Source organism: Limulus polyphemus, unplaced genomic scaffold (genome assembly GCF_000517525.1).
Source record: "Limulus polyphemus unplaced genomic scaffold, Limulus_polyphemus-2.1.2 Scaffold3001, whole genome shotgun sequence".
In the NCBI taxonomy this organism is placed as follows: domain Eukaryota; kingdom Metazoa; phylum Arthropoda; class Merostomata; order Xiphosura; family Limulidae; genus Limulus; species Limulus polyphemus.
This window is the reverse complement of record NW_013668611.1, coordinates 119,117-133,191: the sequence shown is the minus strand read 5'-3', so window position 1 is coordinate 133,191 and position 14,075 is coordinate 119,117. Positions and strand designations below refer to the sequence as shown.

The following is a 14,075-nucleotide window of genomic DNA, read 5'->3' as shown; positions in this document are numbered from 1 at the left end:
TCAATAAAATTTTGAATGCAAGTCAACAAACGAGATGACATGGTCTTTCACCTGTGACCCATCTTGAAAGGGTTAATCAATTTAATATAAATTTTTATTAGTCAGTTATGTGACTAATATAAAAGCCTGTCAAAAATGATGGGAAACCATTGTTGAATGATTGATGAAAATTATAGAATTTAACTAAAACAAATTTGTCTGTACCCCAAAAATGCACTTACTGTTCACTTATTTCATCAGTCTGGAAGTAATTCTTTAATCACCACATTTTTAGTGAAAACTACACAGAAAAATGAAATGTTATCGTGAACAAAAGAGACTTAAACAGCACTCTTGAACTTTTTACTGTATTCTAGGTCAGGAAGTAGAAAACATAGTGTGAACATTCCAATTAAAATTTTTGACCCTTTTGTCTATACAAAGGATAAAAGATATTTGGTAGTAATAAACGTTTATTTTTCTTTATGTTTTAAGGCCAAGTAGATAACATGTGTGTTAAAATACCAAAAGAATATTTTTTAATTAACATTCATTCACCTCTTAAAACTTTTTAAACACTGACTATAACGTTAGTAATAGTTGGCATATATGTAATCTAAGCATTATGCCTAATACATAAATGTAACATAAGGCTTGGCTGAAACACTACTTGGTAAATTTTATTTTTCTTTTGGCTACAACTCAATGTCATAAAACTTCTGAATTAAACTATTTTGCTGTTATATCACCAAAGTTTTTCTATTAAAAAAATAGAATAAAAAAATGAACTTTTGTAACAAATCTACATGAATAATGAGCATTCAACATAAACACTATAGTAGGTGTAAGAACAATGGTGATAGTTTTGTTGCTAAGTGATGATGTATATTGTTTAGCATTGCCAAAAAAGGAGCATGAAAGCATTCTTGATGGAGTGACAAAGGGAATAAGCCTTTTACAGTTAGTGAATATAATTGATGTAATCAATGCTCATAGATAATTGATTATATGATTTAATCAAGTTAATTGCCCAACTGTACCAGTCACTCTGACTTAACAGGAACCTGTCCATTTCAAATCTTAAACTTGTATCCTTTTGTTTTGTCCTGTTTTCTTCAGAATAAAGCACAAAGAAATCAAAAGCCATTATCCTATCAATCCACTGGACCATTCTGTGAGCTTCAATAAAGTCACCCCTTACCCTTCTGTTTTCAAGAGAAAATAAGATAGTTTAACCTATATTTATAAGATAACCATTCTAACCCAGCAATCATCCTAGTAGTTCTCTAAACCACTTCAATATGTCAATATCCATTCCTAGATAAGATGTAAACTACACACAATATTTGAAGTTTAACTGTTTTAGCTTTGCAACCAGCAATAAAGCACTGCTTCAATTGCTCAACTGACTTATCCACCATTGTTCCAAGATACTTTTCTTCAGTTGTACTGTTGTGTGGGATCCCATATATATATTGAATATGTGATGCAGGTTAAGGTACTCAAATGCATTACCTTTCACTATAACTAAAGTCATTTGCCAAAAGATCAGCCATGACAAGGTGTAACAGTTCATTTGTATGGAGGTGTTGTTACAATATTACATTTGTATGCATATAACTAGTATGCTAATTGATTTTTTGAAGCTTGGAGGTTGTAACTGTACTAATAGAGCCTTTTTTAAATATGTGAACAAACACAAATCCATAACTGTATCTTTTTCCTCTAATCTAACAATATTTTTAAAAGTTTAATTTGCTTTAAATCACAGTATTCAAACCTGTTCAGCTGATGTGCTCACTTAGTATTGCCAGACATGAAAGGTTAAATGACATAAATAAAAATTGCCCTTTACTTTCCATGTAGGTGTTTAACATTATGAAACTACATTTGTGAATAGTGCTTTATATTTGAATTTCAGGTGCTGAGCAGCTGGGCTTGCCTGGTGTGGCTCATGGACTGTTTCCAAGTGGAGGTGTAGAGCTTATCAACCATTTCTATACCTCTTCTAATCAAGAACTGGCAGCACAGCTGGAAGTAGAAACCAGTGAAACAAAAGAATGTAATGTGTAGGTACTAATAAAATCATTTCATACTAAACAAAAGTTTTTCTCAGTCAAATGTATACATTTTGTTCTATAAAGCTAATATGTGAAACTATGCTCTGTAATCTTTCTGTTGAGTTTTTAAATTATTACTTTGTAGTTATTACATATTCTGGTTTTTATTGTACTTGAGTTTAGCTCTGGTTAATGAATTTTAATAGCACAACATACTTGAGTCAATAAAATCATCTTAAACTATTTTTCAAATCACAGTTTCCTGTTCACTGGTGACTCTGTAACATTTTGATTTAAAGTATGTTCTATGTTACTGTAGTCAGCCTTTATAATTGAAATATATATATATTTCATCTTCACCCTAAAGAACTATATGGAAATAATATGATGAAGGAACTCTTACATTCCAAAATCCAGTGTGTGTGTGAGTAACTACATTTAATTAGGTAACTAACTGGTTTTCAAGTCTCACGGAGGCTGCAATAATGCTAAAAGAAGGACACAGGACATCTTATAACAACTTGGAAATAAACTGGTTGGCTAAATAACAAAAATTTTGAGGTAACCAATAATGGGGTGAGAAAATGGTTAGACTAGTGGCCTATGAATTCTTAGATTTGGGTGAAATATGGTTATGCTTAAAGGGGGCTCATGTTTAAAAACATTTGAGAACTTCTGAAATACTACTTAAATACACTAGTTAACACTACCTCACATTAAAAATTAAGAAGTGAAATGAGGAATAGATTTTGTTATTTTAATATTTATTACCTGTATTAGAATTGTATTTCAATATTCTTTCACTAAGACAATGGGGGGGGGGGGTTTGCAAAGAACTGTGGGAGAAAATGATCATATATCAGTTTTCTTAATGATCTGAGTTATAAACATTATGTACTGTGTAAAGAATGCTGAACTTTGTTGCTTAAGATGCCAATTAGCATTAAAATGATGAATAAACAGACAAAGATACATACATGTTCATAGTTTTTATTCAGATGTTGTAACTGGTGAAATTTGCTTATGCTTTGCAATCATGGTTCTAAGAGATGTCCAGACTATTTATAATAGAAGGAAAGTACTTGAAGATATAACATTTAGAAAAAAGCAAATATTTGAATATCTGTTAAAAGTATTTTTTATTTGTATATACATTTCAGCTCTATTAAAAATTACAATAAAGTAATTTAAACTTTGGAATTTCATCTATAATGTAATCTTACAGAGGACATATGGAGTACAGATTAGTTAAAAACTTATATATAAAGAAATAAAACTATCAATAATTTTGTACAATTTTACTGTTATTGGAGTAATGTAATTGCAGTGAAATACTAAATTTATTTGTAGAAATGTGCTATTTTTCCTTCTTAAAAATATAATTGTGTATTTTATATTTTAGGAAACTCCGAACAGATGTTTTTCTCATAAATGCCTTAACAATGAGACTAAGGATGATTGAACCTTATCTTGATAACTGGCCCCAGGTAATATTGTGTCAACTATATCTGTTTCAAGTTTATTATCTTGAGACTTATTTTTTATGTTTACTTTTGCTTATTTTTATGATTCTAGAAGTAGACAACATAAAATGTTTTTTACCATTAGATAATAATATATAACCAAGAATAAAATTAGTTCCAAGATTATATCTCACAGATTTAGCTATCTTCCTCCTACGTCTGCCAAAGAAACTTGCATGCCACTAGCCTTGAGGCAACTTCCACCTAAATTCACATGATTTAATATGCATTTTTTACTGCATGATGATGTAATCGTGCAATAACTCCTCTATGCACTTGCACTCATGCAAACCTCACTCTTTGATGAGGCAAGGAAAACAAAGGTGCACTAGAAGTAGGGAGGATGGATGGGAATGTATATGGAGGTAAGTATCTTTTGTAAATACAATTTCAGCTAAGGAAAATGTTAATTTCCGATACAGTACTCACCTCTTGATACAGATTTAGCTAGAATCCCATGTTAAATTGGTGTAGGGGCCAGTGCAAATTGTACCTAGATGAGGTCACTTTAGAAAACACTCAAAGGAAGTCCAAAGACTTATAACACCTTATAGCAGTGGCTCCATAGAGGTTCACCTATGGGAAACCCCATCTCATCGAAGCTAGTGACATTCAAATCTTTTTGGCAGATGCACAAGGAAGATAGGTAAATCTGTGTGTAGAGGTGAGTATCTATCAGAAATACATTTTCAGGTAAGGAAAATGTTAAAATTTATAATAAAGGTTTCAAATGTTTGGCAAAGGAATTATTCTTATGGTTACAAGTCACATACCTTGTAACAAAAATATAACAAAATACCTTTATTGGAACATGCTGTTTCATTTTTTGATGTATTTCAATGAGAATTAACTACTTGTACAGGTTAGAGGAAAAGCTGCTATACAATTAGCACTAAAGAAAATATTACAAAGACAAGTGAAACTGCTTTGATTACACAAGCCTGTAAATTTAAACTTTATAAAAGTTGTTTTGGTTTTAATAACTGATTTTCCATAATTCAGCTATGCAGATTTCAAAAATAATATTAATTTTTTTCTATTATGTAAGGATTTTTTACAAAACAGGAAGAAAACTCTTACTTAGATCAAATTATTATTTTGTTTACCACAATGAACATTTTTATTGTTTGTTAACAAAAATACAAACAAACTGAAAAAAAATGGAAGAACATTAATGTCAAACGAATATGCATCCTTATTCATTCTGATTTTTTTTGTGAAATCTACATCTTTTAGTCTCAAAACTATGCGTTGTGGTCTTTCTTTTATGTATTGCATTATGAAGTTTTGTGTAAAAACTGTAAATGATGGAGAAAAATGGATATCATTTTCGGATTCAGCATACAGGAAATACTGTTGAAGTTGTAAAAATTTCAAGACAATAAAACCGTCGCAGGCCTGTGTAATTACTTGGTTCTATGCCAAGACAGTAAAAATACTAACTTGTGACATGTGTGTCTATAAAAAAAAATCCATATATATTAATGGTAGGAACAAGATGTCACATTTTGTAAATTACTTCAAGCTCAAATGTCAAGATCAGTGGATATGAGTTAAGCTCTTACAAAATTATTTAGGATATGAAAGATAAAAATAATGCTCAAGAAAACTTTGTAATTAGATAAAAGTCTGTTTATTCGTTTTAAGCAAAGAGGAAAACAAAAGGGACAATTAAACAGTTAATGCAGAATATTATTTATGTACAACAGTGTTCCTCAATCTTTCTAACACAATCCTCTAAGTAAGACATGGACCCCTGTGTCAAAATTTTGTAAAGAAATATAAATATAGGGTGTTATTTTCACTTATGTATATATATAATAAATTAAAAATACAATTATTTTGGGCAAGGGCAAAACAACACTAATGTAGAAATTAAAGAGAGAGTACATTTACTCAAAATCCACATTTTGAAAGTTTACTTTAGAGTACTAAAATATGGGAGAGGAGTGGCTTTATATGTAAAATTTGAGTTACATCTTGTTATTAAAGTTGATATCAAAGCTAATAGCAATGTGGTTGAATCTATTGGGTTTCTCTTAGTGGTTATAAGGAGAGAAGGCTTTTAGTTGGAACTTGTTACAGACCACCAGTTGAAACTGAGGAAATTAATGAAGAAATTTACAGTGAGGTAAAGAATTCAACTGTTAATAAGGTTATAAATATTATGGGAGATTTTAATTTTAGATACAGATTGGGAAATGTTAGAGTCAACTCATGAGGGAGACAAGATTTTAGAAATTGTTGAGGGAACCTACTAGTAACAATGTTGTTTTTGATTTATTATTAACTTCTAATAAAGAAATGATTGGTAGGGTAGAGACTGGGGAACATCTGGGTGCAAGTGATCATTGCTCAATCAAATTTGATGTTCTGCTCCATAAGGAAAAAAGAAATAATGAGATTTGAGATAAAGATTATCTGCTGTAAATTTGGCATTTCAATTAATTGGAAATACTGATCAATTGTGCAAAATCTTTGAAAATATATATTCTTAATTATTCAAGATAGGCATGTTCCTTATAGACAAAAAGGGTGGCTGCAAGCAAAAAACCAAGTTGGCTCACAAAAGGCATAAAGCCTGAAATTACAGAAAAGTAATATAAATATAAAAACTTTAAATAGACTGCAATGATGAGAGATTTGGATAAAGTGAGTTGGTCAAATGAGAAATTAGGAAATAAAAAGAAATTATATGAAAAAAGTTTGGCTGAAAATGAAAAAAATTAATAATAAGGATTTCTTCAAATAAATTATGGGTATACAAAATGTTTAGATGGGAGTAGGGCCTTTGAGGGATGATACATGAAGACTAATAGATGATAATTATGGGATGGCTGAGTTATTAAATTCTACATTTTCTTCAGGTTTATTAATGAATAGTTAAACAATATTCCTCATCCTGAACAGCTGCTACATGGAAGCAAGATTGAACAAGATGATCATATTAATTCTGAGCTCGTTAAGAGAAAATTGGAAAGTTTAAAAATTGATAAATCTTCTGGACCAGATAATATTTACCCAAGAATTTTGAAGCAGTTAAAAAAAATAGTAGCAAGTGGCTCACATATCTAATGTTTAAGTCCTTGAATACTGGGCAGGTACCAGAAGATTGGAAGAAGGAAGGGAGATGACAAAAATTGTCCCATTAATTGTAGGTCTATTAGTCTTACAACAGTGATGGGAAAAGTTTCAAAGGTTTGATAAAAGATATTTTGCAAACTCAATTAATAAAATTTAAAACTTCGTTGCATAGTCAGCAGGATTTCACTAAGGAAAACCTTGCCTAACTAATCTTTTGGCATTCCTGGAAGATGTTACTGCTTATGTAGATAAAGGTACAGGTCTGGACTTTCAGAAAGCATTTGACAAGGTGTCACAATAATTGCTCGTTAAAAAAGTTATTTCTGTAGGTGTGTGGAATAGGTTGGTTCATTGGATAGAAAACTGGTCAGGTGGAAGAAAGCAAAGAGCCTGTACTTGGAGTTCAGTCAAACTGGATTAATGTCATAAGGGGGTTACTTCAAGACTCAGTGTCAGGAACGTTTCTCTTTTGATTTACATCAATGACAAAGATGAAGGAATGGTCAATAGATTATTTAAATTTGCTGATGATTGGGTGTTGCTAACTTTGAGGAGGATACTTCGATTATTTGGTGAGTTGGGCGAGTAAATGGCAGGTGACTTTTAATTAAAATAAATGCAAGTGGGATATCACAACTTGAATTATGAGTATAATTTTGATGGTAATATCCTTAACAGTGTTATGGAAGAAAAATAATTTGGTTTTTCTGGTTCATCGGTCTCTTAAGCCATCCAAGCAAGGTGTTGTTGTTGCTAGTGACAGGGCCAATAGGATTTTAGGTTGTATCTACAAAAAATACTAAATATAAGTCTGAAAAAGTTATAATGTCAATATATAGGTCATAGGTTAGGCCATGTTTAGAGTACTGTGTTCAGTCTTAGGCTCCTTAGCTTAGAAAGGGCATTGAATTGTTGGAAAGGATTCAAGGGAGGGCTACTAGGATGATATCTGGGATGGAAAGGTTGTCATACAAAGATAGATTGAAATCGCAAAGAAGAGGTAGGGGATCTGATTGAGGTGTTTAAAATTGTTAAGAGAATTGATAGTATTGATGAATAGCTTTTTTTCGTAATGTAACTTTTGGCAGGGTAGGAACCATACTCAGTTAAGACAGCTTTAATTTTCCAACAGGGTGGTTGGCCTTTGGAATAAGTTGCCTTCAGATGTGGTAGCTGCAGTTCATTTAAGGGTACTTAAGGGAAAGTTTGATGAATATTTGAATGATATGGTCTGTTGTTGTCCTTTAATGTTATATGTTAGATTATTTGCTCATAAGACCAAATGAAAATTTTTTTTCTCACTGGTAGAATGGAAATTTTGGAGTATCACATACCAACACATTGGTTCCAGTAGTAATGTTGTAGGTAGCCCTCAGGACAAGCACACCTGTACCCTCCAGCCATGTTCTGACAGCCATACTGACATTTACTATCATCCAGACATTCATTTGCATCTTTAAAAATGAAAATTCACTAATTATCTTACAGACTATTCATATTTTCTTACAATTTGAAATTCTGACACTATACCCTTTTAAATTTTCGAACAGGAGATTGCTAAAGTTTGGCAAATATAAAACTATCCACTAGTACTCTCACTATGCACATACACATTTAGATTTAAAAAAATATACATCAAAAAGTAGTTTTGAAGGTTTAATCATTGAAATTTAAAATTCAAACACATATGAATCTGTCAGGTATGAGAAAATTGAGGCACTAAATATGATGACTTGCTAAGTCAGGACTTACCACACACATTGGCAGTATTTATTCAAAATAGTCACTAATTAAGAGTAGTTGATTTTGATCCCTATATCAGGGTTTAAACACTCAATTTTAGAATTATGCTAATATTAGTCATATTTTGGCTTCATTATATCAAAAGATTTAATAGGAATTAAGTATAAAATTTAATACATAATAACAGCACTGATGGTGTTCATATAATTAAGGTAAAAGTATTAGGTATTTCTAATAAATCAGTACTAAAAGAGTATGCTGTTATTAGTATGAATACTTACCTACACATGAGGTACCAGAAGAGTCAGTGATATAGCCACGAGGGCAGTTGCACTTAAAGCTGCCCATTGTGTTTAAACAGGTTCCAACAGGAGAACACAAATGAGGCTGATCTGTACACTCATTAATATCTAAAAAACATATAAATATAAAATGTTTTTCCACTGTATTCACAATAAGTTAATAATGCTCCTACACACAAAAAGCAATTTTAGTGTCAGTTCTGCTTTATTACAAGGTGGCCATAATATGTTCATATTATCAATGGATATTTTTTGATAACTCAGAAATTATTTACTCTGATATTAAACTCTAATTCAAACTAATGTTTAATTGAGCAAAATTAATGGCTTTAATAACAGAAAGCAATAAAAAGGTTAAATAATAGAATATCAATACATTCCCTTCAGAGTCCAAAAAGAACTCTCTGGTAATGTTATTGGTATTTATAAGTCCTATTTTTCTCTCATATAATAATCAAAATATTTCATGCTCAATGGTGACACAGATACCCGTATCTGCAATTAAATTACACCTGGCACCACACAGTAAAACAGTTTTACCATTATTGAAAAGGTACTAACAATTTGATTGACATCTTTGTGTACTAAATGAGAGTAATGTGAATGTTTTGAGTAAGTATACATGACTATAGCCACAGTGAGTGAAATAGATTTTAAAAGAAGGAAAACCATACTTTATGGAGTAAGTTTTATCTAACAAGTCATTCAAAGTCTGTGTTCAAAACACACTTTATTTAGTGGATAGAAATGCCACAAAGAGAGACATTATTCATATCTACACTTTCCTTTTTCCTAAAAATAAAAAAAAGATTAATATTCAATCTACAATTATACCAATAACTCAATATATTTCCTAGAATAAATTTAACTTTGATGCATATTACTATAAGTAGAATGTTGAAAATGTCTAAACACCAATATTTTTAAATTCATAGTAAATAACTAAAAATAAGGATGCTAATGGTCACCTTTACATCGAGACCCCTGCTTCTCATAGCCTTCCTTGCATGTACAGTGGTAACTTCCTGGAGTGTTCACACAAACCTGATCACAGTTGTGCTGGCCAGTTGCACATTCATCCAAGTCTAGCAGTTCATCAGTACAGAATTAAGAATTTTTAATACACATTAATCTTTTTTTGACAATAATATCACTACTCATGATAAAAAGATATCCTATTTCATAAGTTCATAACCTATTTCTTCCAGATTGGCATATTATTTACAAAGATTAATACTGTTATAACTTTTAGCATCATACATTCATAAACTTTGAGACTGTAACATTTTTATAAAGATTGTAAGTGTTTATGTAATGGCTTATAATTTAACAATTTTATAACCTAGTTCTTCCATATTACAACATTATTTATAAGCTTATCTAATAGCTTACAGTTTCACAAATTCATAGCTTAGATTTCCAGGTCTTTACATATTTCATAAGAAACAGATTCTAAGTTTTATGTGATATTTTGTATTTTCAAAAGTCCATAACCTAAAAAATAAGTAGCAAAGCTCCAAAATCTAAATTTTAATCTCTACTTATTTAAGTTTAACTTCTTGGGAAGTTCTATTTTAAAAGTTAATAACACATTAATATGGTCTACTTGTTCATCTAAAAAAAAAGAATAATTTCAATTCATGTTAAAAGTCAGTAACATGATCAAACATCTCTAAACACTATTTAGTACATTATACTTATTTCTTTTTATGATTCTTGTTTTTTCAATGAATCTATGCAATCATCCAAAATAGTTTTTAAATGATTTTAACACACCATTTGGTTATTTTGTAAACAAAACCTGTTCTACAATAGAAGAGTTGTTTTAGTTATATCAGTAGGTCAATTTCTATGATTAATATGGCAGATATAAACACTAACCATTAAAGGAAGAAAAAAGAAACTGACTAAAACGATTTGAACACTTTCGAACAATGGGACTTTCTTCATTTCTAGAATATACTCAAGTATCTTGAGCCATTTTCTTAAAGGTTCTCTGTGGCCAAAATAACTGTCTGAAGAAGAATGACTATTAAGTATTGTATATAGTATTCAACTTTCCATATAACGAACTTATCTTGTGCTCAGATAAAAGCTGACAACTCAACTTAAAAAAAATGCTGCAAAAACCATCATCAAAACTAAGGAACCGATAGACTGTAAAAGGCTACTTTTTGTTAGTATGAATCTGAATGTTTTCACCAAGATTTACCTCTGCAGGTTCTTCCATCTGCATTAAGTACATATCCCTGGGCACACAAACATAAATAACTTCCGTCAGTGTTTTGGCATGTGAATTGACAGGGAGAAGGACGTGCCTGACATTCATTTTCATCTGAAAATTTCAAAAATATTCATAATTTATTTTTGTCATTACTAACACCAATTTTCTTTTAAAAGATGTAAAATTAATAATTGTAAACTCAACATACTGCATTTCTAAATAATAACTATCTTTGACAAATAAAAGATATTTTAAATTTTATAGCTAACAAAAAAGTCTTTGTAATAATGAACCACCACATTCACTAAGCAACTACTAGAAAAAAGTGATTTATATGAGTGAATATACCGTGACAAAATTTTATAATAAAGTAAATACAAAATTAAAATTTTTTATATTCCTTCTCAAAATTAATTTATTGATTAACTCTTTTTATCTTATATAAAAATCTATGAAACTTTACTAATTATTTGTAATGTATATAGGTGTGAAATACCACATTGTCCTATTTTACATTATGAATTTAAAATTAGTAGCAGCTTTATATCTTTGATAGCTTGTTTAGACAGAGTATTCATAATGAGTACACTGGAATGGGTAGCAACTGCCTGTTGTAGAAAAAAACACAAGTGTAAAGGACGATGTTTCGAAAGTCTTCTGTCTTCTACACTTGTGTTTTTTTCACAACAGGCAATTGCCACCCATTTCAGAGTACTTATTAGCTTTATATTTATTTCTATTTAAATGAAATAAAGATAAAAAATAGAATCAAATAGAATAAAAAATCTAAAGCTACAAGTAACAGTACCTATGCAGTGGGTCTTTGAATGATCAGTCTTGTAGCCCTTGTTACAAATGCAACGATAGGACCCCAGTGTGTTTACACAACGACCGTTTTGACACAAGTCTGGCATTGTAGCACATTCATCAACATCTGAAATAAGCATCAAGTTCAAGAGCTTTAATTTAAAACTTAGCAATATATACTTACTCTCTTATATTAAAATTCAACATTTACATAAAATATATATATATATATATACACACAATGGGACTTTATGTGTGTGTGTGTGTATACAGAAATATACTGCAAATAATTCTGAAGTCCCATTGCATTTTTGAAGTTTCATAATTAATTAAAAACGAGGCAAAAAATCTAAAACTAAAAACACTGAGGCATCATATTTTTGTGCAAATAGGGACACTGTAGTATAATCATTTTAAGAATACACTCTATTAAATTTTTATTAACATTACACATCCATATAATACCTATTATATTTCCTTTAAAGAGTTTGAGTACATTATATTAAAACAATCTTATAGCATCAACACATTGTTACTTTCCATACTGCTACCATCTAGTCAAGTTATATTTGATGACCATGCATCTTAAAAGTATCTCTGCAGTATAGTTTCTATTACAAAAGGCTCCATTGTAAGCCCACTATGTTCAAAGCACAGCCCACCTACCTGTTTGTTTTACATAATCCATCTTGTGTATGAAGACATCGTGTCCAGTAACTTGACCATAAATTTTGTCTTTATAGAGAATAGTATAAATACCCATTCATTCTCCAGCTGCTCAAGGTAGCTGATAGTTGAACTGATATTCATGAATGCAACTTTTATATATGTGACATGTGTCACTTTTTCAGATGGAGATCCTTTTTGATTATGTTACACACATGGATGGCCTTGACTGTTGACCTCTGTCTTCATAAAATTCTCACCTATTACAAGATACTGTACTTTGCTTACCATTGCTGGGATATGACTTGATGCAAATCTCTTTCTGGATTGTCGATGGCACAACTTGATTTATATTCAGTTGCTTCTCAATGCTACTAAGAATAAGGTATATCCCTGTCTTGGAGATCCTAAATTTCCAAACTGAACACATCTTTATGATCTCAGTGTAGGAATATTTTGTGTTGGAAAAAGACTGTTATATAACCTTCCTAAAAGTGATCAATTTTAAGTGGCATCACACTGCTTATGAAAACTCCAAAAAATGTCAAAATGTAGTTCTGATAAATGATGTTCTACCATGGCTTTATATTTTCTGAGGTTTTCCTGTGACTGTTGATTTGAATGTTTCAAATCGTATTAATATAACCTACTCAACCTGTAATGATTCATAACTGTGTAGAGTTGTGATAGCCTTTATGTAAGTACAAAGTATTAATGGCAAGTGACTAAAGAAGAATTATGATTTAAAATATTATCCAAATCATAGAAAAACTTAAATAAGAATTTAATGTTTATCAAATGGCAACTTACCACGACCTTCTTTGGTGTAGCCTGAACCAAGTGGACAAAGGTCACTGTATTCTCCTGAGATGTAAAGAAAATTAATTTTGCAGTTATTCTAGCATTTCATTTTATTATGAAATTTTAACAGAAAAATTGTAGACTTTAGGAGCAAAAAAGAAAGAACCTTTGCTTAATCGCTATACTACATGTTTATAGTTGCTCTTAACAATTATTGTTAAACAACAATTCTCTTGATTTCTAACTTTCCATGTGTAATTAAGTGAAATATTTACTGTGAAAGTTAACATTTTCCTAATCTGAAAGTGTATTTCCAATAGATATTCACCTCTATACACATAAGTTCTATCTTCTTCACATCTGCCTCCGAGACTTGCATGCCACTAATCTTAAGGTAACTCCCACCTAAATTAACGTGGTTGATGTGAACTGCACTGGTACATGATGACAACATCATGTGACAATATCCCTTCACCAATAGGAGGGTGACATGACCTCCATGCACAGTAACTCTACCTTTGCACTTGCACTCGTGATAACTTCATTCTTTGACAAGGCAAGACAAAATAATTTGCTCCAGAAATGAGGAGGAAAGGTGTGAAGAGGTATCTATAGGAAATACATTTTCAAATTACAAAAATGAAATGATAACCCACCTCTTCACACAAAAATAATAGAATCCCATGTTGAATTTGTGAAAGCGTCAATGAAAAATTTTACCTAGAGAAGCTCCCTTCAAAAAGTGCCCAAAGGGAAGCCCAAGGAGTGTGACACCCAATGGCTCCAGGGTGTACTCTTCACCTGGAATGTAACGTGGGGTGGGTGGGGGAGAAGCAAATGAGCTCCAAGTGTCATAGGAAAAGAATGAATAAGAACATGGCTATCT

At 30.9% G+C, this 14,075-nt stretch overlaps 1 protein-coding gene across 1 annotated transcript in view; it reads right to left on the bottom strand.

Annotated features, from left to right (window-relative positions):
- Nucleotides 1–14,075, bottom strand: part of LOC106468418 (fibrillin-2-like) — a gene marked incomplete at its 5' end in the record, with an annotated part of 135,868 nt that overhangs the window by 3,320 nt on the left and 118,473 nt on the right. Inside the window, 6 exons of the mRNA XM_013928847.2 lie at nucleotides 7,981–8,100; nucleotides 8,671–8,799; nucleotides 9,660–9,776; nucleotides 10,904–11,026; nucleotides 11,724–11,849; nucleotides 13,199–13,252. Of these exons, the coding sequence (XP_013784301.1) occupies nucleotides 7,981–8,100; nucleotides 8,671–8,799; nucleotides 9,660–9,776; nucleotides 10,904–11,026; nucleotides 11,724–11,849; nucleotides 13,199–13,252 (669 nt within the window). The remainder of the gene's footprint in view (nucleotides 1–7,980; nucleotides 8,101–8,670; nucleotides 8,800–9,659; nucleotides 9,777–10,903; nucleotides 11,027–11,723; nucleotides 11,850–13,198; nucleotides 13,253–14,075) is intronic.